Raw genomic sequence first — 24,487 nt, forward strand, 5'->3', positions numbered from 1 at the left:
TATATATATATATATATATACCATTAGATATATTATATATATATATATCTTTTTGTATATATACAAAATGCACAACTAGATTTCGCGTTTTTTTGTTTTTGTTTCAGAATTCAAAATTCAAATATTTCTTACACTAAATGCTAAAGTTCTTTGTATTTTTTACGTGTTAATTATAGACAAATGTTATTGTAGAGCAAAGGAAAAAGGATATTTTAAATACTCTTGCTCATTTTGGCATAAACAAATCTTTGAGTTTGCTTTTTTTCGTTTTGATATATAAATTATTGTACAATTAATATGTAAGTAGACATTTTTTAATTTCTTGCTTTTGGTTTTTTTTTTAGTAATTCTTTGCTTTGTTTCTTTCTATTTTGTATTTTTCTTTTGTGTATTTTTTAAATGGTAAAAGTAATCACTGTTTAGCCTCCGTTCTTTGACATTAAGTTGGTTGTGGTGTGGTTTTTGTTGTGGGGTGGGGGGATGAAGAATGCTGGTACAGGACATGACGATGTCTACTTGGTGCTGGTGGTGCTGATGCTATTGCTGGCAGCCGTCTCGCTGTTGCTGCACTGCTCGATGACGCTGTTGCCCTCCGCCTCGCTGCTGGTTGTCGTTGATGAGGCAGAATCCTCATTATCATCATCCGCACCGCCTTCTTCATCACCATCCTCGTCCTCATCATCGTCTTCATCATCATCGTCGTCGTCGTCGTCGTCGTTATCGTTGTCGTCGTTCGCCGCATAGACCGCCTCATTCTCAATCAAACGCATGTCCATGTCCATACTATCGAATGAATCGGTTATGACACTGTCATCATCAGTCGTTGTCTCATCCTCCTGGCCGGACGTGTCGTTGTCCATATCCATCTCATCATCGCCACCCCCTCCTTGCTGCAGCAACGGCGACTCCCCGCCGGCAGTCAGACGCATCTCCTGCATCAGCTCCTGGATCAGTTCAGTCTCTATTTCGGTGACGCCCAGATTCAGATGCTTTTTGGTCACATCCATCAGCACATTCTTCACATTGCGGGCCAGCAGACGCAGATGCTCATCGCTGCAGACATTCGCATTGGTCACATAGCGTATATAGTCCTCCAGGTAGTAGGTGTTGTAGCTCTCGCGGCTCGGCTCACCGCTGGCAAACTGCTGGTGCGTCAACAAAAGCTGATTAATCAGCCAGTTCCGACCGCCTTTTAGCACCTCGATGGCATCCCGAACGCACTGGCGCCCGAGCTCAAAGTTGCGGAACAGTGGATAGGTTATGGCACGACGAAGGAAGGCCACCAGGACATCCCTGTAGTTGTCGAACTGCTCGTAGTAGCAGAATAGAGGACACAGTATGCTGCGCGTCCAGGCCGATTCGCAGGTGGGATCGTTATTGGTGGTCCGCACATCGTAGCAAATGGCCAGCACAATGCTGATGAGGCCGCAGTCGATCTCTTTTTGTCTGAGCCTCTCCAAGGGGCTATCTTCATCTCCGGGCTCCTCATCCTTCTGCTGTTTCTGCAACGCCTCTCGACTGAGATTATGCAACAGATGGGCCTGCTCTTGGGTCATGGAAGTTTCAAAGATTTTGGGCTTGAAGCGCAGGGGATTCTGATGCCCGGACGGAACCTGCAGCTCCACAAAGTTCATTTTGTATTGGTCGCGTGAAAAGCGTTTCATTTCGACAACAATACGATCCTGCAGACGCTGAATGGGGCTAAGGCGATGGGGCTCCAACACACGACAAGTGGATTTATCCACCTGAAGAGGGATGACATATTGACTTAAAAGTTTAGTTTCAATATACTCTACTTACAAGGCTAATATCCGGGGGTCCACTGTATTTGCTGGCATAGCCATAGCCGAAATGATTTGTTAACTTGTATATGCGCTCGTTTCCCTCGAGCTGCAGTTGGCACTGATCGGTGATGCGTTTGAGTTTCCATTCCTGGACAAGGGACTCCTTCTCTGGCTGATACAGGGCATCGGCCAGTGTAGGCAGCCGCAAAAAGGTGGCAATGTACTCCTTGCGCACGGTCTTTGGTTTCGGGGCATCGCCAATGCTAGAGGAGGCTCCACCTCCTGATGAACTATCTTGAGTGGTGGCCGCAGTGGCAGGCGGCAGGCAGCGTAGGCATAGCTGGTAATGATTATCCTCTGGATTGAATTTTATCAGCAGTGTTTTCAGCTCTCGCAAATCGAATGTGCGTCGGCTGTGGAATCTGGGGAAATACAAAGGAAATGCCAAATGCCATACATGCATATACGATATGGATAAATGATTGGATAATGACTCACTTGTACAGCTTGACATCGGCATAAAAGTACAAATCATGCGAGTCAACAAATATATCGCAGTTTCTTATGCGATCCACATGTAATGCTTCCGCACACCCCGCACCCCCCTGTGCCAAGGCAACCACGACCCCGCGCCCAGTCTCTGCTTCTGCTGCTTCAGCCTCTGCTGGTGCTCCCTTTGCAGCTGCTTCTGCTGCTGTGGGCGAGTGCGATGGCTTCTCCCTGGCATGGGGATGCGGTATCACAAGGGTGCATGTGTTCTCCTTATAGCTGTGTGTGATCTGTCCATATAACATCTTTTTATTTTAATACGTTTAACTACGTTTTAACTACTGTTTTTAGTATAATTTTATTTATTTTAATGACCAGTCTGCCCGTATACAACAACCTAAAAAACGGCGCACAACGCGTTATGTAAATACTAGAGTTCCGTGTGACCGTAAAAGCAAAAACACCAAATAATATACAAAAAATTTGAGTATTTTTAGGTACAATTTTCACGAATACTTCGCAACACTGACATAACAGGCCAATGGGTAATAAAATACACCACGAAAACTATGAAAGTCTATATAAGGAGAAGGTGTGGATCTACGAGACGAACTTACAAACCGTGATATTTTCCGCGGCTTACCCAATCTGTTCACCTGCCTAAATACAGGGGGCTTAAGAGGGTTAAGTTCGTTTGTCATCGGTATATTTACGGTATATTTTGGACATGAGAAGGTATATTTCGGTATTTTCCTAATGGTAGACCGTATATTGCATCGATAGGTCCGCGCGTGGTCACACTGTTTGTGGCACAAGAAAAATACAGAATTATTAAAATTAAAAAAAAGCCTCGCGTTGCAGCGTAAGGGCACCGGTTAGAGAGTGCAATCAAGAACGCGGCGTTAAATTGTGCCCAGCTGCTGCTGATCGAATCAGATTCCTGTGCTGTTGTCCTCCTCCTCAATTGTGTCGGTCGTGGCGTTCGCGTAGCAAAAATTTCTATAACAGTTCTCAATCAATCAATACCTCTCTCTCGCTCGCTCGCTCTCTCTGTCTCTCTGCCCTGTCTTTCGCTGTACGTGCGTGCTTTTGTGTGTGTGTGTGTGTCAGTGTTTTTCTGTTTGTGCGTGTGTAGTGTTGTGTCGTCCACTCCTTGGGTGCATAATTAAATTAATCAAATAAATCAAAAATCAACGTGTTGAAACCGAGAAGAGCAGCCACCGTGCAAGAACAGCTTCATCATGACCATGGCAGGGCAAACAATCAACGACAGGCTGCTAGCAGCCCGTCACAGCCTTGCGGGCCAAGGACTGGCCAAGTCCGTATGCAAGGCCACCACTGAGGAATGCATTGGGCCGAAGAAGAAGCATTTGGATTGTAAGTGCATACAAACGATACAATGGGAAAGGGGAAGATGGTGTACGAGGGGAGAAGAGGCTGACGGCAGATAAGCAAGCACCGTTACATTTCCTAGTTACAACAGTTACACACACGCACAGCGTGTGCAGAGGACAGAGTAGAAAAATGTGTCTTTGCCATTCATTCACACACTCACATAATCTCAGTCTCCCTCTCCCAGCAACTCCTCTCTCCCACAATTTTTTTGGGGGATTTGTGTTACAGTGAGTGCCAAAAGTTTATGTGACAAGGCGAAAAATATATACCCATTCCCCCAAGAGCCCTTTTAATGCTCGCTCTGGCTGCCTCTACCATCCCCTCTGCCAATGCACCTGTATTGCACAGCTGTGTTTGTGGGCTCTATTCAGCATTAGCTGCTCCTCTTTCTTCCTCTCCCTTCCACTCGCACTTTTTAGGCGCATCTCTTTCTAATGTTACGTTTCCATTCCTCTCCCTCTCTAGGCTAGGCTCTCTTTCTAGTGTTACGTCACTTTCTCACGGCTGCACGTGTGTGCCTGTGTTTGTGTGTGTGTGTGTGGAACGCCTACAAAAGCCGCAATTGTTAGTGGTTTTGCGGTGTCATTGTCTTGTAAATTTATGCAAAATTTTTCCCTCATTTCGTGCACTTTTGTTTGTTGCTAATTTGGCCATAATTCTGATTACATTTTGTATTACTTGTGATTAAACAATAATGGAAAATTATCTTGCTTTTGATAAGACAGACATCCACAAAAGCATACATCTAAGATGATATCCACTTTTCTTCCACAACAGCATCCATCGGCTGACATCCACATACTTCTAATTAGTTCTCCCCTTATGTTTAGCGATCAGCTGTTAATCACTTGATGACATTCTTGTTGAATTCTGGTTTTCTTAGAACTCATTTTGGGCTCTCTTTTTGGCTCTATGCTCGTCTTGACCTGTTTTCTGGGCACGTTTGCAAAAACTGATGACTCATAACGAAAAAAGAGGCCAATATCATTATTTGCCACATACTCAGCACCACCCGCCGCCACAGACTGTTCTCTTTGGCATTATCTGATTGGAGAATATGTCAACGATAGAAAATAAATGGTTTCCAGTTGTGGTCCACATAAAATCCTCCACACAGTTGGGGCCTCCCTCACTGCGCCTTGGGGACATTTTCATGGGGAAAAGCGATTGAAAATTAAAGCTCAAGTTCTTGAAAGCTTAACTTTTGTAATCAATCGTTTTTTTTCTCTCAGCTTAAACCTGATTTTTATATGCGATAGTACCGGCTCGTTTGTAAAGACCTACAACAGGTAGAATTTCAGCTTGAAACTTTATTTGCTTTACCTTTTCTCTCTCTTTCCCTGTCTCTCTTTCTGTCCGTATATTCTTAAGCTTTATAAATAAAACAAGTTAAGATTTCACAGAACCAGCAAGAACGGAAAGAAGTAAAGTCGAGACTCTACCTTAAAGTAGAAGAAACGGCTGTTAAGAAAGAGCTCTTAACAAAGGGAAAAAACGTGTTAAATTAGCTATCAATGGGGGCCTGTCTCGCAGTCTGATCATTTTATAGGGAAATGCAGCTGTGACCTATTTAAAGTGTACTTTCATTAAATTTTCTACAAAGGAAGGGTAATCATATATTGGATTCCATTACATGTTGACTTTTATTCTCCACTTAATTCTCAATAAAATGAATCAATAGGAATAACCATTCCCCTTAAAAATCAAACATTTCTCATGCATAAAATACACCAGTAAATTGATACATTTTCCATTGCATTTTAATTTGTTATACATTTTCCCCCTCTCTCTCTCTTTATCTCCTTCTCTCTCTCACTTTCTATGAATCATATTTGTCGTCTGTTCGGTTGATTTTCCATAGCAAAAGCCAAGCAAACATCTGGATGTAAACGCCCCTTTCAATTGCATTTGTTTATTGTTTCCTTCAGAGTTTTTGCTAAATGAAATGGGAAACCACCAGAGAAAGAGAGAAATTATGGCATTTCTTATCAAAGCTTTTCCGTTTCGTTTCGTCTTGGCTTTGCGGCTGTGTGTGTGTGTGTGTGTGTGGCGGGGGGTTTGAGTCTGTGTTTCAGCGTGAAAGCGAAAGATAAGCGCCACAATATACGAAATACAAGTCGCGACCGATAAGAGAGCCTTGATTGTTTATACGACAATTTTTAATTGGATTTTGTATATTTTTTAAACGATTTCTTCAAACGTTTCTAACATTTGTTTCGTTTTTTCTATTTCTTTGCAGATTTGGTGCACTGCACAAATGAGCCGAATGTATCGATACCTCATTTGGCCAATTTACTTATCGAGCGTTCACAGAACGCCAACTGGGTGGTGGTCTACAAGTCGCTGATAACCACACATCATCTGATGGCATATGGCAATGAGGTTTGTATCTCGTCTTATCAGTCCTCAAAGAGGGGGCGTTTTATACAGATAGAACACTCAATTGGCGGGAGATTTACATCCGACTGGGAACCGTGAATGGCATCTGTTTGTTTCGCTTGTGGCCACATTTGTGCAGCGATAAAAGTCCCCTAATGGATCAGGGGTCCTACTTATATAGTTATTTTTACTTTCATTTCACTTATTGTCTCGAACTCTAAGTATTCCGCTTTGATATCATTGCGGGGCCATATTCTTTCCATTTCAAAAGGTCACGTCTTTGCTTTTGTCTTTGCCTTTTGTTGACTCTCTTTTTTTATGTTTCAGCGATTGCTTCGAGCTTCACGCTTGCCATTATTGCTTGCTCTCTTTTTTTCTCGGAGCTTATCTTTAATTGTTTTTCCTCTCTCTGTGGTTTTATTTGTTCAGTCTTTTCGTTTGTGGTGTTTATTTGGCGACATAATTGCAAGCTTCCTTCCATTCAGAGGGGCAGCCATATGGCAGAGGAGAGCTCGGGAAGGGGGGAGGGTCAAGCTCAAGTGAGAGATTGTGCCACAAATGAAATTTGATTGCCGGAGGGCTTGCACCCAAAAGTTGAAGATGCCCGATGGGATGTATGTATGTAAATATGTGCTTAAGAATAGAAGTACAATATTTACATGACCAGAGGGCATACCTTATGCCCAAAAACGCAGAGAATTTCGCACTAAAAGAGAATTCTTTGTGTGCTTGGAGGATTTTTGTTATAAAATTTGGCCTCCACTATAATTTTGATTTTAAAGCGGATTTTGTAAGATTTGTTTGATTCATATTTGGGAAGAACTATGAGGAGAATCGATTCTAGTATTAAAAAGGGAAACCTTTCTCCTGCTATCCACTCGATTATGTCTTTAGTTGATTAGGAAAGGAGGAGAAGCAAATACTTTATTTTCAAAAATGGGACGTAACCATTGTATAGATTATTTAAACAAGGGAGAATTTTTGCTATGGAGATAACATAAGAAACAAAATATGCCTCCAGCTTCCAAAACAAGTAAATTCCTAGTCGACAATTTTACATGGTTTTAAACCGAGATAAGCCGTATTCTTATCTTATATAGTATTTCTAGTATATAGTTTCTATAGTATCTCTCTGATGATGTTTCCTAATCATCATTCTGTATCTCTAATCATCATTCTCTCTCAATTTTTGTATCTTTGCAGCGCTTCATGCAATATTTAGCATCAAGCAATTCTACATTCAATCTCAGCTCCTTTCTGGACAAAGGAACTGTGCAAGGTATAAAGATATTGCCCTTAACTAATGCTCAAAAAATCCCACTAACCATTTCCATATCCATTTCCATTATTTGAACCAAAACAAAATGCATATAAATTTATAAAATAAAGCTTACATTCTGTATTCCTCTCTCTCTTTCCTTCTCTCATGCTGCGCAAACGTTTGGCTTTTACTCATTTCTCATTTTTTTTTTTTACATACTTTTAACAAAATTAATTAAAATTCTTAACAAAAATACCAAAATGCGTCGCTTACTCACAAAAACAATACATGCAACATACAACAACATTTGCTGGCTAACAACTCGAATCGAAATACTACAAAAATATCAAAACTAAATATTCCAAAAGCAGATGGTGGCATGGGCGTTCCAGGTGGCAGAATGGGTGAGTATATTGCAACAAGCTCTGCTATGTGGGAAAATTGGCTTTCAAATACTCTACTTATTTTTTTGCGGGGCTCTCGTACTCTCTTGTTTCCCGGTTGTGTGACTAATTTTCGTTTTTTAGCTAAAAAAACAAAAATTTACTAAACAAAAAATTAATTATTGTTTTGACCTTGTTTAATACACTCTTATTTGTGTTTTCCCTCTCTTTATGTTCTACAACAAATGTATTAAATGTCTATCCATATTCAACAGGTTACGATATGTCCCCATTCATACGACGCTACGCCAAGTATTTGAATGAAAAGTCGCTCTCCTATCGAGCCATGGCCTTTGACTTTTGTAAAGTCAAACGAGGGTAACTACAACTATAACATATAATATAATTCATATTGCATACATATACTGCATGGCCAATTGATTTTTGTTTATAGCAAAGAGGAGGGCTCATTGCGGAGCATGAATGCGGACAAACTCTTAAAGACTTTGCCAGTTTTGCAGGCACAATTGGATGGACTTTTAGAGTTTGATTGCCAGTCCAATGACTTGTCCAATGGTGAGGGATTACCCATCTATATATATGGATTATTTAAATGATATATTTCTTGTGTGTGTGTTTTTAGGCGTCATTAATATGAGTTTCATGCTCTTATTTCGCGATCTCATCCGTCTGTTTGCTTGCTATAACGATGGCATCATCAATTTACTGGAGAAATACTTTGATATGAATAAAAAGCTTGCACGCGATGCATTGGATCTCTATAAGAAGTTTTTGGTTCGCATGGATCGTGTGGGGGAATTTTTAAAGGTGGCAGAGGTATGTATCGGTCTTCCTTAATGAAAGAACCCCTTATTAAATGTTTGTTTTACTTGCTTTGCAGAATGTGGGCATTGATAAGGGTGACATACCTGATTTGACCAAGGCCCCAAGCTCTCTTTTGGATGCCTTGGAGCAGCATTTGGCCACGCTGGAGGGTCGTAAAGTATCTGCCGCCAACACGCCCACGCAGTCTTCGAGGTGTGTTCGACATCTAGTGGAGTATTTCTAGATCTTCTGATTATTTCGTATTGGAATTGTTGAACTCTTATTTTATTTTTTGTTTAAAATTGACAAGTTTTTAATATTTTGTTATTTTCTTTGATTTGTTTTCCTTTGGTTTCATGTTTTGGTTTCGATTTCGATGATCAGTAGCCATCAACGCAATGTAAAATCCGCTGTATCTGCCCTTTCTTCTACCAGCTCTGCTTTCGGCACTGCGGCCGCTTCCAGTAAATTCGATGCCACCAATGGGATTGATGAGCAGCTTAAGGCACAGGTTCTGGCCGAAGAGGAGGCCGCCATGAATCAGTACAAAGTAAGTTCTATGAAATAATCCGAATACATGAACAAAGATTAATATATTTCCCCGTTTGTTTCTCTATTAAGTCCAAGGTATCGTCGCCCACTAGTAGCGGTGCTGCTGGCTCAAGCGCTGCACTAACAAATCCATTCCTATCGTCACCGCCAGCCTCATCGGCTGGCCAGCCGATAGTTGATCTGTTTGGTGCCGCGTCGGCACAGCCCGCTGCTGCTGGAGCAGCGTCCCACCACCACCAGGCGCCACAGGCCACCACCAAGGCCTCTGACGATTTGTTGCAGTTGGGCAATCCCTTTGCCGATATGTTTGAAGCCAGTGCCAGTGCTGGCGGCGGCGGCTCTAACGCTGCAGGAGGTGCCACAGGTGCTACACTTAATGCCAATAATTTGTGGATGCATAATAACGGTAGCATGTTATAATTTTCTCTTATTATTTCCTAAGTTTTTACTAGAGTTAACCTTTTATTTATAATGCTGTATATACATATACGAATCAGTGTGTAAGTGTAGTATGTACTTCTGTTGTACCCGTATCCGTATCCTCCGTAAATGGTTCAGAGCTAAGAGGAGAGCGCACACTTTTCCTAGTGGCGCGTCCTAGACGCCCGCCGCCCCCCATTTCTGTATATTGCACCAAAGACTTTCATGCACCATTTACTCTCTCTCTCTCTCTCATATATTTAGTAATCATTTTCCGTATTGAGTCGTATAAGTTTTCTTGATATCGATCATTTTTGCTTACATTTTTGATTTCTTATGAATTTCTGTCTAATGTATTGTTACTTCTTCATTTTTTCCATCACTATTTCTTTTCCAAAATACAAACCCGAATACAAACAACGACAACGATTACCGATTACCGATAATGAATACAACTCTTCGATACAAATCGATAACAAACCAAAACAAAATATATCAAAATATCGCAATGTACACGCCGCCACAAAAAAAAAAACACCTACAAAAACCAATACAAAAAATATGAAAAAAAATAGGTTTCAATGGCGCTTCAGTCTCCTCCGCTGCTGCAACAAATGCATTCGTTTCCGATAGTAATTTCTCATCCGTTTTTGGTAACACGGAACCAACAGGTAAGTCCTTCAATGGCCATCCAATAATCATTCATTCCATTACTAAAACTGCAACCACCGCTCTTCTATAAAATATTTTATACAAATATACGCTTAAAATTGACTAATTTTCGAGTGGTTTACGTCTAAAAAAATACTAAACCGAAATGCGACTATAATTATGCTAAAAATTAACATATTTTTGGTTATTATTGGTGTGTGTTTTAAAGTGAAATTAACTAAATGTTAGCATGTAATATTTAAAACGATTTTGTTTGGGTTTGAAAAGCAATTTCCACACAAAAAGCTAGGTTAAATTTCTGTTAAGCTAGTTTTGAGATTTTCTGTTAAAATTGAAACCCTAAATGTTGGTTTAAACTTGAGATTTGTTTATATTTTTTGTATATATATTATTTCTATATATATTTTTTCTTTTTTATATTTATTTAAAATCGTTATCCTGTAAAATGTCTGTGTGTTGGACTTTATTCAGCATCGATGCCGTTGCCCCCCAATCCATTTTTCGATGACGCAGTCTCTGTTGCACCTGTTGCTGCAACACCCTTCGGCGGCAAGAACATTTTCATGGATCAGCAGCAACAGCATCAGCAGCAGCAAGAAATCTTCTACATGCAACAGCAGCAACAACAACAACAGCAGCAGCTGCAGCAACAGCAACAGCTGCAACTTCAACAACGACAGCGGCTGCAGCAACAGCAACAGCAAGAATTTCCACCAGGTGAAACCTTTGTCCTCTCGCCACGAAACGAAAGCCAAGCCATCTCTCTTTTCCCACCATTCGCCAGGCTTTGGTTGTCTGTACAAAGCTTTTCCACCTGCCACTCTTGCTTGTAGTGCTGCCGCCGCCGCACACGCAGAGAGCACTGTCTCAGCCTTCAAGCTCTGTCCTGTACAGTAGACACTCATTGACATCTACAAAAGAACACGCTTTCCCCTCCACCACTGTTGTTGTCGTGCTCGTCTGATCGCCTCGTGTTTTGTGAGTAGTTTTTTTGATTGTCCTGCCATTGAATTTTGAAGATCCTCTGTTGCTCTGTCAAATATGGCATCCTCTGTTAGGATCAAAGTCGTATCCAATCTGCGTTGTTGTTCGAGTATATTTTTAGTTTTTTTTCTATAGTTTTATAAATGTATTCGTGTAATTTGTATTCAATGTTGCTTTTATTTGAATGAATTTGTTAGTATTTTCATGTATTTAATGAATAATTTTTGTGTATTTAATGTTTAAATGAAATTAATGTTTTTATGCGATAATTATATGTTTTGTGTACAAGAATATTGCTAAGGAAACATATTTTTATTGATTTTGTGTAAAAAGATATGTTTAAAGAGATTTGAACCATCCAAAAACTTGCTATCCGTACGATTTTGTTTTTATCTCTAAAAAATCGAATCTCTTCAACGCTTAACAATCCTGCAACATTCCCCATTTTGTGTTTCGCCTGCTTTTTGTATCTAATCTAAGCCATAAATCATGTAATATAAATATCTGAAGCTATGGTGGTTGGCATAACTAATCCCAAAACGCAAACCATTATTTAGGAATAACCGACTAACCAAATATTGATATATATATTCTATATAAAAATGCAAAAAAGAATTCATGGTATTTATTTTGTAAATGTTATTTTTTCTCTTTTTCTCTCTTTTTTATGTTTTTATGTACTTAAAAAACCAAAACAAAAACAAAAAAACATACCGCACATTGTCTCATGTTAATGTTGGTGGCACAAAAATCCATATACGAACATTTTTAATCTACATAAATCTATTAAAAAACGCTTAAACATCAATCTGTGTGTTTATGCTGGCAAAAAAAAAAACGAATCAAAACCTCAAATGAACATAAAACGGGAAAACGGAATGCTCCGACGATAACTCGACAAACCATCATCCTCAACAAAAAATACTATGTTACTCCTGGGCTCCCATCCATCGGCTTCCATTGTCTATATCTGCCTCATATATATATTCATATATATATATCTACAAAACAAAATGTGTTTGTCTCTGTGTATAAATGTCTGCTATTTAAAAAACTCGGTGCATTGGCTATCTACAACAACAACAACATCAACAACAACAACAAAAAACAAACCATCAACCATCGTGTGAATTGTGTGTACAAAAATGAAAAGGTTTCGATGCTTTGGGCGATGTACTGAAGCCAGCTTCAGCCAGCAATCAAATGAACGTTGTCGCCACCACAGGTGTCTATCCGAGCGGCAACAGCGGCGGCAACTCGATCCTTGCACTACAGCAGCAGCAGTACCTCTTGGGGCAGCAGCAGCATCAGCAAGTGCCACTGCAACACCAGCAACTCCAGCAGCTACAGCAGCAGCAGATGCATATGCAGCCGCAACAGCCGCAGCCAGCGGGCACTGGGAAGATAATTACCGGCGATTTGGATAGTTCACTAATGTCACTAGTTGATAACTTAAATATAAATAAAACGGCAAGTGCAAAGTGAGTAAAACATCGAGCAAAAACAAAAACAGAGACAAAAACAAAAACGATCTATACTACATACTCGTATTATGTGCGTGTGTTCGAAAGTGAAACCAAAACAGACAGAAAACATAATCTCATTTGTTGTTGCCCGAACCCCACTACCATTTGGAGCTGTAAAAGTTCTCCCTTGATCCAAAGAACCCAACAACCCAGCCACCCAACCCCCATTCGTTATTCATGTTCCATTATGTGTACATAAAGTATCCATCCATATTCCAAAAACAAAACAAAACTTCCAAATAGTTCGAAATCACGCAGAGAACAAATTTTTTTAGAAGAATGTGTATAGAGAAATACATTTGAAATGCCGTGTTCATATCCATTACTCTCTTACCCCATTATTCTCATAGACCTGTGCAATGGAATTCACCTAAAAATACAGCGAAACCAGGTGCTAATTGGACACCACAACCAATGGCGGCTACAACTGGTGCTGGCTATCGTCCAATGGTGAGTTATGCCACTCTAACTCTCTAAAAACTCTACTCTCTACTGTCCGAACTCTACTCTAAATAAAAAAAAAAACAAACTACTAAATACTACTCGTACTCGTACTACTACTCGAAAGAAAGAAAGTTGCAAAAACTCCACTTTTGCCTGGAATCTGAAATCTGAATCGAATTCAATCGAAATCGACTGTAATAATTCGTATACACACTAGAGAATTTGTGCCGAAAATCAAATAAATAATTGAAAAACGAATGCCAGAAAAAAATCAACAAACGATACAACAAAACACATGACAATTTTTTAATGTATAGAATCGAAAAACACAAGTATTTTTGTACATTTTTATCGTCTTTATTTGTGTAATACTTTCGTGTCACCCTCAACACTTTAGGCATTCACCTTCATGTAATACCAATACCAACATTATTTCTGATTTTCTATGATTTTCCCTTTTATTTTCTAAAAAAAAAAATGCACCATGCAATTTGCGATATTACAGCCTCAGCTACTTGGTTCTCTTTGATTTCCTGTGTATGGTCTTGAAAGTTTTCTAATAATAATAATACTAATAATAATATTCCTTGGCTTGTTTGCAAAATCCTATTTCCAAATCTGTATGTTGTAATATCCAACAAAAGGACCAAAACCAAGTTGTTGCGGCAGTTGTAAGTGTTTCTACTTTCTTTTTGAAATCTTGGCTAAGGTTTTTCCAAGGTTTTTCCCATACACCCTCCCACCATATACAATAATACAGCACCAGAACACCAAGCAAGCACTAGGGCTATCTATAACTTGTAACTTTGTGGCACATCTCCGGGAAAGTGTAGGTCGAAGAGTACCCAAAAAAAAAAAAAAAAAAAAAAAACAGACACAACATGAAAACAGGCCACAAGAAACCACATACTTTCTGTGTTTTTTATTTCCCTTTATTATTTTACACTTTTTTCTTTTGCATTTATATATATATATATGTATCCTTAAAATATGAACTATCACTTACTTTCTTTTCTTTATTTTATGTTTGCTTTATATATTCTCAACTATCCCCAACGCATACCGCAAAAAAAACAACTAAAAATCGAATTAAATATATATTGAAACCCAACAAACAACAAATCTCACGCTCCGCCTGTGTGTTTGTGTGTGTGTGTGTCAATATATATTCTATCAATCAATCAATATTAATATAGGCACATGGCATGACCGTAAGTCCTGCGCCAATCACAATCAATCATCCGTATATACAAGCTAGTTATCCTGTAATGCCAAATTATATGCAGGTAAGATGATGCAACCAAAAAAATACCCCCCAACGAAATCAACATACTATAAAGAACCCAACAAAAAAAAAAAACCCAACTATATTACAAAAATATATATATAGTATATATATAATTTTGATTTCGACCTGAGTTGCCGTTTTATCGTTTTTTAGTTATTTGATCATTTTTATTTATTATTTCGTTAATCAATGTTTTAGTTTCCCATTCTTGACTATCAATCGAATATCTAACATCTTCAGCACTACTATCTAACGAAGAAAGCGATCTATACGCCAGTTTAATCTCCTCCTAACTCCTAACTCTCGAAGCAAAAACCATCTTTTCTATCCTCTGAAAGCCACAAGCGTGTGTTCTGTCTCTACTATCCTCTTCTCCCTGTTACTGGTCTCTAAGAGTGTTGCACTCCCTTGTGTTTTCCTTAATAATTAAGTTATTGTTTTTGATTTGCCCGTAGAATTATTCAGTTTTACAACCGAGTTACTGTAGAATCTCCACTAACTTCCGTATGTAGACCACTGTTTTTCCCCACCAACTCACGGCGGCCTAAAGCTCTACTAAAAGAAAGAGAACTGTGTATCTTTACCCTCTACCACTGATATATATATATATATACTTTGTAGCCGTTGCGTCTGTCCTAGCAGTTTAAGAAGTATATATGTAACTCTCTCTCTCCCTACCAGTGCATGCAGTTCTTTTGATTCGATTCTCAGTGTATTCGTATTACTTACTCCCATTTTTGAATGACTCTTGTAGGGGATGCCGGTGATGGGGCAAGCCCCTTTGACTGGGGTGCAACCGACGATGATGTCGGCGCAAAGTAATTCCTCAACGGGAGCAGCAGCAGGAGCGACGGGCGGCATCATGCAGCCCATGCAGCCGACGCAGAATGGCAGCGGCAATAAAAGCGTACCACTGGATCCATTTGGTGCGTTATAAAGCGGCACTCATCCAAGCCACACACACCCACACTTTAAGCGCTCTAACCTCATAGAAAGCAGACAAACACCCACACACATAATAAAATATTATAAATTATATATATATATATTGAAAAATCTAAAAATGTTTATACTATGCTACACAGAAATGCTAAAGTAAAAAAAATGTTTATGGAAATGGCACTAAAAGCTAAAAGAACGGAAAAGAAAAGATTATATTATAATGTTGAACGAAAAAAAACAAACAAAAGCTATATACATACAATATATATGAGTATATATATATATATATATTTATATTATTACTATTTAAATGAAAAAAAAGAAAAACCAACAAATAAGTTTGACTATTTATATGTATACACCAATTTATATACTATGTATGCTAAAAAGAACGAATGAAAAACGAAACAATTTCCGTAAATAGCTAAAAAGAAAAAGGAAGAAGAGTAGTCTATGTGAATTATACCTACGAGAACTCTACGATAAGTCTAAGCAAAACCCTGTAGTTGTGTCCTACGCCAATCACACGTTGAACTACCTAAATTATGAAATACTAGTGGAAAACACTCTGTTAAAGCCTATCGCTGGTCCCCCGATACCCAATTGCAATATTTTAATCCGTCTATATGCAAATCTATAGTTTTTTCTGTTATTTGTGGTTAAATATACTATATATGTACTAGGTTTTTTTAAAACTGTTAAGTAAATTCTATTTTGTAACTCAAATTATTGTAAAAGCATTCCAAGCTAGTTTCAATTTTGTCCAAATTTAATTTGCAAAAGTTAAAACATTTCTTATTGTTAAGTATTATTTAAAAACTCTAAAGCAGCGCTGAAAATTGATGTAGAAACGTGTGCTGAAGATACGATTATGTTTAGATGCGATATGTAAACCGCGGCATATATTTGAATATGTATGTGTTATATACTCTAGAGCCATTTATTTAATTGCTTCGAAAACCGACAACACATCAAGATACGTAGTTCATTTGAAGATTGTGTATATACAAACAGAAAGCATGAGGCGTGTGCGTAGGCTTTTTCCTATTGCCCCACCCACACGCTGAACTATGTCTAAATAAACATTTACATATAAATTATACACGGTATTTTCTGTTATTTATTATTTACTTTATTTTCTGCATGTGGACCTGGATGGAGCATGCCAAAATGACTTCCATTCAAACCTTCATTATATCTATCCCACCACCTCCATTCAGTGTGTAATAGTTTTTCTGATGATTCCAAAGGTTTCTTCAACCCGCTTTCCTATCGTTACTATCGCCCTTTCCCAAAATTGCTTGCTATGTGAAAGACAGTTTCCTACCTTCAACGTTTTCTTACTGGATCAGTGAATCTTTTGAAAGCTGAGATATGTATCTATCGCTTTTACACGCGTGTACTTACCAAATGTATAAATACTCAACGTTTTGAGCTGAAAAGTAGGCTATATTTTTGCACAAGTCCACAGGCAATTTCCCCATTGCTCGCAAACGTACATAATACTTTATAGTATATTCCTGATCTGCATCGAAATATAGAACCAACATTTCAGAAATAGGAAGATTTGAAATCTATTGAAAATCTTTTTAAATATTGAGTCGAACGCAGCGTCATGCAGTCACAGAGAGAGAGACATGTCGTTGGGGGCTGTAGACATTTTGTAGCAAAGTTATTCTTTTATGAATGAATATCTACGTCTATGTTAACCAGGATCTAGGGATAATTATTCAAAGAGAAGAGCAGAGGGTGAAGTCGAGTATACAGCACCGCAAAATGCAATAAAATTTCAAAGCAAACAATCATATATGATATTTTGTCATTAAAGCTAAAGCAAATGTAAAAGCAGTAAGGCAAAACCCCCTTGAATCAATGTAAATTTAGCTAAATTATACACTTAAAACCAAATACTTAAAAACCATACAAAAAACGCAAATCAGATAATTACAAAAACAAAAAATGTTTCATGACAATATTTATACGCTGGTGTTTGAGCTAAAACGATACTCATACTTAGGATCTAACTAACATACAAACTGCAAATATTATTCTATTGTACATCTGTACGCTGCGCCCAACAAAACGATGTGAACACTGCGACCACTCACTGATCCTTCGGAATGAGGGATCTAGTGGAGCAGAATATAAAATATATGACATGCGAACAGTTTCCAATGAACTAAGCTTAGAAATGTATCTATAGGCCACGCAATAGAGAAAGAATCATATACCTATGAGCTCTTTATATTTCAATGAATGTTGTGTTTCTATTAGTTGATTACATTACTACGCGCAACCAAGATGAGGTCAACCAATTAATGATCGAATGATATATCCCGTACATGAAGCATTAATGCATCTGTACCGGTACAAAAAAATGATGTGAGCACTGCCCCCACTTAATGATCCTTCGGAATGGGGGATCTGGCGGAGCAGAATATGAAATATACGACATGCGAACAGTTTCCAATGAACTAAGCTTAGAATTGTATCTTTAGAGATTGCATTATACATGTACTATCTACCTATGAGCTCTACATATTTCAATCAAAAAAATGTTGTGTTTCTATTAGTTTAGGAGGCTGTTTTCCTACAAAAACCCTATTGATGCTTAAATTTGCAAACACCAAGAATTATAAGATATTTTATCACGATGACGTCTTCAAAATTCTACTCAAGTAAATTCTCATTAAAATTGAAAACTATTTAGGTATGTACACGTATATGCACACAAACACACACATTGTCATCGGATAAACATAGATATTAAATATATATATTGTGTATTGTATAAAATTTATGTTGAAAACAGAACAAACCTTCAGAAACAAAACAAAAATGAAATGTTAGTGCAAAATAAATGTGTAAAATAAAAGATCTTAGTAGTTTTTATCTATTAATTCAAGCATTTTGCTTCATTAAAAAGTATATTCGTAGTGAAATCGTCACCTGCTCGTTAGATTCCTTCTGTATATTTTTGAGATACAGATATCTTCGCCATGCCTTGCACTTTAAGACAGCGGGGTCTGGCCTATCGGCCACGTCGCAACAAGGACAAGGATGTCCTGGCCCCCAAGCCAGTGCATCCGCGTGCCTTGCGCTTCCATGGATTTTTCGGCATGTCGTATGTCCGCCAGCACGTGATGGTCGATGACCGCTGGACACCTAATTCGCTGACAGAGCAGTTCAAGGGAATGACCGACTTGTTGAGTAAGTGCCACACATCACGATCGTATGATATGTCCCTATATCCTTGGCTGCTCTTTAGCACGACGCTTGGTGTTCAAGAATCATGAATCGAAGGCCAATCGCTTGCGTTATTTCCGCGAAAATAAACGCCTTAAGATGCAATGTCGCGATGGACGCACAAAGCTGCAGAATATTCTGACCAATGACAATACCCACAAGATACGGAATTTTCTGATCAACCACAAGGACATGCAACGGTTGTACCAGAAGATGCCCATTCATCTGGTGGTGGACAACATCAATCAGCGGACCTTTGTGATGCGCAAGGAGCGAGATCGGTTGGAGTTCCGTTTGGATCAACTGAAGAAGCATTACAGGGACTTACTGGTACATATTCACGATGTTTTTAAAATCCTTAAACACTTAAAAATTTCCACTTATGTAGCTACAACGAGCTGTGTTAGAAAATCGCATCAAATATCAAAATGAATTTGTATTGGACGAAGAGCTCAAGTCCCGGGTTTTCCTCAAGAAAATCGAGAACTCTAATGTGCGTCTCAAGGCCATAAAGACCATCAATAATACATATAAGAAAATGATACAAGTTCTGGTACATGATGAGATCTTTTATGAGCCTATTCTACGCTCCCTGAGCGGTGATATGGAAGATCAATCCAATTTTATCAAGCATATACTGTATCTTGGAATGCCGGCCATATCAAAGTTTAAGGAGCTCAACGATGAGTATCGACATATGGAGGACAAGTCACGCAAGAATCTCCAAATGAAGCTGCAAATGTTGGCCTCGCTGAAGAAGCCGCCAGTGGCGGGATCTGTGGTACACACGAAGAACAAGGAGGAGGCACCGCCCACCGCGAATCTGAAACGTTATGTGCGAGAGACACAGAGCATGCTGGTACTCAAATTGGAGCTCAAATCGATTGAGAAGATCATCAAAGAGGTGAAGTTTGTGACATTGTGCTCTCAGGCCAAGGAGATATATCCAAGGTAACGAATTTAATGGAAATCCAGTCCGAGAAAGCGAGTTTAATGCTGTCCAACTTTGCAGAATGAAGAGCCAAGTGGACAACAATGACAAGTTGCATCGCATGATTGTCAACGATATGCTGGCCCATGAAATGCTGGAAACCAAAATGAAATGTGCCAGCGTTCTTAAGGGAGTGTTGGTCAATAATCTTTCAGAGGAAGAAATAAAGTAGGTGGTTGTTAACAAACTGAAACCATACCTAAAACTTTCCCATATCTATAGCCGTCTGGAGCGTATCAAGGACTTGAAGAAAATGCTCCGCAAAGATGAGGAATTCGAGCTGGATACTCTGCAGCATCTCAAGAATCGTGCAGATGCCTATGTTTTGTTAAGGTGAGTTAGCAACGATCTTTATGATATATGTATGGCTTATGAATAGATTGCTGGCTTATTAGATTGACAATTTGGAATCTTGTGGAAATACTGCGTCACGTGGACCGGCAGCCCAAATTGCTTCGTGCACAGTATCCCAATTCCTACTTGAAGTTGCCGCTGCTTAAATTTGAGATGCTGAACATGAGGGCCGCGGCACCTGAACTCTACGAGGAGAACAGTTGAGTGAAGAAGACCTTTATGCAAATCGTTCTTAAACTTCTTCCTACAGTTGACAACATCATGCACATGGTGAAGCGCAAGATCTATAAATTGATGAAGGGCTATACTGTGGAGCTTCGCCGAGCCACCATCAAGCGTAATGTTGACGAATATCATGCCGATTACCTCGCCAGCCTCGACATGCTCGAACCCATTGATAATGACGAGCAGCAGCAGGCAGCGCCCGAGGAGGATCTCCTCCAGGAGAACAAAACAATGGCCAATGTGCCCAATCGCAAGCAGATTAAGGCCCAGAGTGCCAAGCTTGTGGAGGAGTTATCCAAGCGAGATGAATAGAATTTGTTTTGATTTCTATTTACGTGTTTTTTTTTAGAAATTTAAAGTAGGACCAAAAGCCGTTGCTCCAAATTTTGTTAAGTAAATGAAAGTGCCTCCAAATTTCAAATATTTCGGTGTCCTGATAGAAAAATGCAAATCAATTTCACATAATTGTTGTCTTCTTTTAGGCCATAATAAATAGCAGCGCAACAAAAGAGAAAAATGAATAAATCGTGAGCCGAACAATGGAAGCGCCTTCATATAATTGATCTGAAATTGCTGCAAACGTTTGCTTCACCTGGGGATCTCTTGGGTCGTTTCGGATCGGATTGCTTCAACTTTTGCCTTTTGACGACGACGACGACGACGCCCTGCAGTTTCGGTAGCTCTCGTTTGGCTGCCGCTGTTGCCAACAGTAAAAATAATGGCTAGGAAGAATTATTGTTCCATTGCCACATCACATAATTGGTGGGGAGGCTGGAGTTTTCTTTCGCTCTTCAGTTAGCTTTTCTCAGTTTGATTTGTGTGTTTGCTGTTTGCTGTTGGCCAAAAGTGTGATGATGGGACTGAGATAAATCTGTGGGGAGTTTTTGGAGGCTAACCTTCTATCAATTATTCCGCATTCGAATGCATCAATAGCCCATTAATCATTTCCTGGCCACTCCACAGCTCCAAAGCCACTTCCTCTCTGTGCTCGATCATACATTCAAGCCGCCGCAATCAAAAAGGTCAATCGTTGTCATAAAAATGTTACAACTTTATTCGACGGACGATGGATGGAAAATCATCACTGCTCCCCAAAAATGGAAGTTTTGACTGGAGATGGGATTCATTTTCTGTCAGAGGAGTGCACACACGTTTTCAGTTCAATCTTTATGCATACATACATACATTGTGTAGGTATGTACCTGTTTCCTACCTGTCTGCCTATCTATCTCTATAGTTATATCTGCGTACACGATATCACGCCGCCGCAGCCACCGAAAAACCTGGGCACGGGAGCACGCGAGCCTCCATAAGCCTCTCACAAATGAGGGTTATGCAAGCCTTACATTACACTCGTGCCTCCCCACCATGTTTATTCATATCCACACTCGCATTCACTCGAACATATTCATGTGGTTTCATGCCGCCCCCCTCTTGGCAGACAAATTAGCCACTGGAAGTGTTTTGGTGATGATATTTTCGGGGGTCTGCCCTTAAAAGTTAATTTTGTGGTCAACTTTCGACACTTTGCAAATGAATGGGATTTGTCTTACAAATATTTTGATTCATTTTTGTGGCTGATTTGTTGAGTAAATAAAATGAAGATGATCAAATTGTTTAATTTGATGTTTAAATGTTGTTTAGAGTTCTCTAAATTTATTTCATGTTGTATGCTCTTTCCTGTATAATTCGATTAAAAAAACATTCATCAAATGATTCTAATTAGTCAGATGATCCCGGAAATATCGCACATCAATTAATCCCATTGATCAATGAGCATAATTATGGTCCAACAAATATGAATTTGTTATGTGGGTTGCTGTTCCTGCTGCTTAGTAAATATTACGGTCAATTATCAAAAATCTGTTGTCTGTTGTCTGTTGGAAAGTCAGGGGCGTCTCTTCTTATTCTCGAATGCCATGCCTCATTTGGCCATCGTTAATCTTCATAACCGAAACAAATGCAATTGCCATTGCAGCTTTTAACTGTCTGTCGAGTAGTCAAAACCTATTTAACCCGCCACTTGGCACTCTTGCCCTGAAAAGCAACGATGAAGCTGGAGCTCAAGCTGGAGCTCAAGCTGGAGCTGCAGTTCCTGTAGTCATCGCTCAAACGGTTGCAAGTTGCAACATTTCAAGAAGCCACAGCCCACCAGCATCAGAGGCAGCAGCAGCCACAAACGTTCGCTTAATAATTATGAACCTTCTTGGCTGTTGGCGGCAGTTTGTGTTTGAAATAATTCGTGGAGTAGCCCCGGTATCCATCCAGTATCCAGCATCCAGTATCCAACATCCAGCATCCAACTGCGATCCAACAGTCGTGGCAACAACAATTGGTAGTCAGTCAAGTTAACGCGGTCTGCGAAACTAGCCAATTTCTGTGAGCCGTTTTCTGCTGGCCCGAGTCGTGGCCAAAGGTTTTTCTCTCTTTGGTTTTTTCTTTTTGTACAATTTGTAAAACGAAGACGAACTACAGGGAGAAGCAGGAAGAAGGTTGTAGTGTGGCCGTAACGATATTCGAATGCTCTAACCCAAAAACTAAAGTATCTGTACAATTCTTAAGAGAATGGTAAGGTGAAATCCTTCAAGGAAAGTAGGCTTTAATTTCTGTCTTAATTTGTAGTTCCGTTGAGTGGCTAAGAGTTCCCTTTTGAAAGGGTATATAATGCAGGATTTACTGGCCATTGCATGGTGCACCCCCAGGAAATTATCTTGTCAATGGCTGGGCTTCAATTGCAGTCCAGCTATGGCCTGCGCTTTGGGGTCTCTATGGGGCCTGACTCTCTGACTTCAAACTCCGCCTGGAATGGACAGTAGCACGGACATGGGGGACTGGCAGTAGTTCCCTTTTTTCCATCGTTTTTAAGGTGTGTTCCTGCAAAGCGCATGATCGCAGCCATATTTCTTCTTCATTTGCTGGGATAATTTACATATGGTTATATAAGCAGCGAGCCGCAACAGGAGAAGCGAAGCAGCAGTATATACGAGTATCCATTGCAAAATTTCAACATGTTTTATTTAATTGCCAAAGGAAAAACGACAAAGAGAAAGAAACCCCTTAAATTGAGTACACATGTAAGAGTTAAAATCCGAACCAGCGAACCATCCATCCCGTCCATCCCATCCATCGATCCCCATGCAATTGGTAATTTCTTTTAGGGCCAAACGTTTTGTCTTCGGTCAATGGGTGCGTAGACAATTTCCTAACATGTTGCCCCAACAGCAGGGGCCCTGCTCCAGCAATCATTAAATGAAGCTCAACCAATTGTCAATGCTTCTACAGAAATTATACAATATATAAATTGGTTTTGCTCCAGATAAATCTCTTCAAAATTAATTGGGGAGATATTGAATTCATGGCCAATTTGGGCTATTATATCACTAGTCTTTCACACCCATTTCTCTGGCCCAGAGACCGGCTTCAGAACAAAAGTTTTATAAATAAATCTGTGTCACTGGCAAAAGCCACAACACACAATAGACACAAGACGTTAAATTAATACACCTCAAATCATTCAAGATTATGCAATTTATAGGAGTAAATGAAAATATCAAACACGCAAGCAAAAACGATGCTAAAGAATAGCAAAAACAACAAAAAAAAAAGCGCAAAAGACTTGAACAGAAAACTTGTTTCGGTTCTAAGTGTAGAACAAGTTTTTGGCGATTGGTAACTTTCCCACTGTCCCACTGAAGAGTTTTAGGACCAACTGTGGAACTGTAAATTTACGTGGCATGCACACTGTAATAATGTCATCTTTCTAATTAAATGAGCTTCATAAATATTCAACCGAAAAAAGAGAATCATAGATAAGCAGAACTTCTCTTCCTTTTGTGAGTCGGCAAAATGTTTCGTGCTGCGATGCCATTAAGTCTGGGGCTCTGGGGTTTTGAAATCACTCTCTATAAATATGGATTTCTCAAGAGCCCTGCGCCTGTGAAAGAGTGTCAGCATAATAACAGATTATTTTAATTAATTTCCAAAAAGACAAAAGCGCACGCCCACATGCCAATGGCAAAACAAATGCCCAAAAACAAGAAGTACGATTATCTTTGCTTTGTGTTAGGAATATAGTAATCATGCAATTGTTTGCCTAGTTCTAAGTTCTATGCCAGCTGCCGTTGCGTCTATGCAAATGTTCCTTATGCTTATCTCTATATAATTAAGTATACGAGTACTCGTACCAGCTGCAGTTGCAGTTGCAGTTATCGGGGAACATGGCTCGACCTTAGACAACCTTAGAGGCATGCCCATGCCCAGGCCCCACCCTCGAGTTGCCCTTCAGGCCTCTCTCACTGCAATTGTTCAGTTAGGCAAACATTATACA

The 24,487-nt window shown here is 39.4% G+C and overlaps 3 protein-coding genes across 25 annotated transcripts; 2 read left to right on the top strand and 1 right to left on the bottom strand.

The window, feature by feature from the left end:
• Positions 1-342: 342 nt before the first annotated feature.
• LOC4802929 (protein SHQ1 homolog) lies at positions 343-2,683 on the bottom strand. The gene is made up of 3 exons (XM_001359708.5): positions 2,283-2,683; positions 1,801-2,206; positions 343-1,745 (listed from the first exon to the last, which is right to left on the bottom strand). The coding sequence occupies exons 1-3, from the start codon at positions 2,576-2,578 to the stop codon at positions 513-515; spliced, it is 1,935 nt and encodes a 644-aa protein (XP_001359745.3). The 5' UTR covers positions 2,579-2,683; the 3' UTR covers positions 343-512.
• A 357-nt stretch (positions 2,684-3,040) lies between these two features.
• lap (phosphatidylinositol-binding clathrin assembly protein lap) lies at positions 3,041-15,591 on the top strand. Of its 23 annotated transcripts, none has more exons than XM_033376770.1 (16): positions 3,041-3,650; positions 5,908-6,050; positions 7,251-7,326; positions 7,677-7,712; positions 7,967-8,069; positions 8,146-8,267; positions 8,335-8,528; positions 8,593-8,729; positions 8,901-9,066; positions 9,138-9,474; positions 10,064-10,159; positions 10,632-10,877; positions 12,298-12,625; positions 13,021-13,120; positions 14,311-14,400; positions 15,157-15,591. In XM_033376770.1, exons 1-16 carry the CDS (start codon positions 3,515-3,517, stop codon positions 15,337-15,339), a joined length of 2,493 nt encoding a protein of 830 aa, XP_033232661.1. In that variant the 5' UTR covers positions 3,041-3,514; the 3' UTR covers positions 15,340-15,591. The 23 variants fall into 23 exon arrangements, with proteins under 23 accessions (XP_033232661.1, XP_033232671.1, XP_033232666.1 ...); XM_033376780.1 differs by having other exon boundaries at positions 12,370-12,625; positions 15,157-15,339; XM_033376775.1 differs by having other exon boundaries at positions 9,138-9,432; positions 15,157-15,339.
• Positions 15,592-18,228: 2,637 nt separating this feature from the next.
• LOC4802931 (uncharacterized) lies at positions 18,229-20,705 on the top strand. The gene is made up of 7 exons (XM_001359710.3): positions 18,229-18,554; positions 18,613-18,920; positions 18,979-19,541; positions 19,603-19,749; positions 19,804-19,914; positions 19,977-20,134; positions 20,186-20,705. The coding sequence occupies exons 1-7, from the start codon at positions 18,344-18,346 to the stop codon at positions 20,470-20,472; spliced, it is 1,785 nt and encodes a 594-aa protein (XP_001359747.1). The 5' UTR covers positions 18,229-18,343; the 3' UTR covers positions 20,473-20,705.
• The last annotated feature ends 3,782 nt before the right edge of the window (positions 20,706-24,487 follow it).

This window comes from Drosophila pseudoobscura, chromosome 2 (genome assembly GCF_009870125.1).
Source record: "Drosophila pseudoobscura strain MV-25-SWS-2005 chromosome 2, UCI_Dpse_MV25, whole genome shotgun sequence".
Lineage (NCBI taxonomy): Eukaryota > Metazoa > Arthropoda > Insecta > Diptera > Drosophilidae > Drosophila > Drosophila pseudoobscura.

Coding starts and splice junctions, on each gene's coding strand:
- LOC4802929 (XM_001359708.5), bottom strand. CDS start 2,578: ATGTTATATGGACAGATCACACACAGCTATAAGGAGAACACATGCACC. Junction 2,207..2,282: donor GCCGATGTCAAGCTGTACAA/GTGAGTCATTAT, acceptor GTATTTCCCCAG/ATTCCACAGCCGACGCACAT. Junction 1,746..1,800: donor GACCCCCGGATATTAGCCTT/GTAAGTAGAGTA, acceptor ATCCCTCTTCAG/GTGGATAAATCCACTTGTCG.
- lap (XM_033376770.1), top strand. CDS start 3,515: ATGACCATGGCAGGGCAAACAATCAACGACAGGCTGCTAGCAGCCCGT. Junction 10,160..10,631: donor TGGTAACACGGAACCAACAG/GTAAGTCCTTCA, acceptor GACTTTATTCAG/CATCGATGCCGTTGCCCCCC. Junction 10,878..12,297: donor ACAGCAAGAATTTCCACCAG/GTGAAACCTTTG, acceptor AAAAATGAAAAG/GTTTCGATGCTTTGGGCGAT.
- LOC4802931 (XM_001359710.3), top strand. CDS start 18,344: ATGCCTTGCACTTTAAGACAGCGGGGTCTGGCCTATCGGCCACGTCGC. Junction 19,542..19,602: donor GCCAAGGAGATATATCCAAG/GTAACGAATTTA, acceptor CCAACTTTGCAG/AATGAAGAGCCAAGTGGACA. Junction 20,135..20,185: donor TGAACTCTACGAGGAGAACA/GTTGAGTGAAGA, acceptor TTCTTCCTACAG/TTGACAACATCATGCACATG.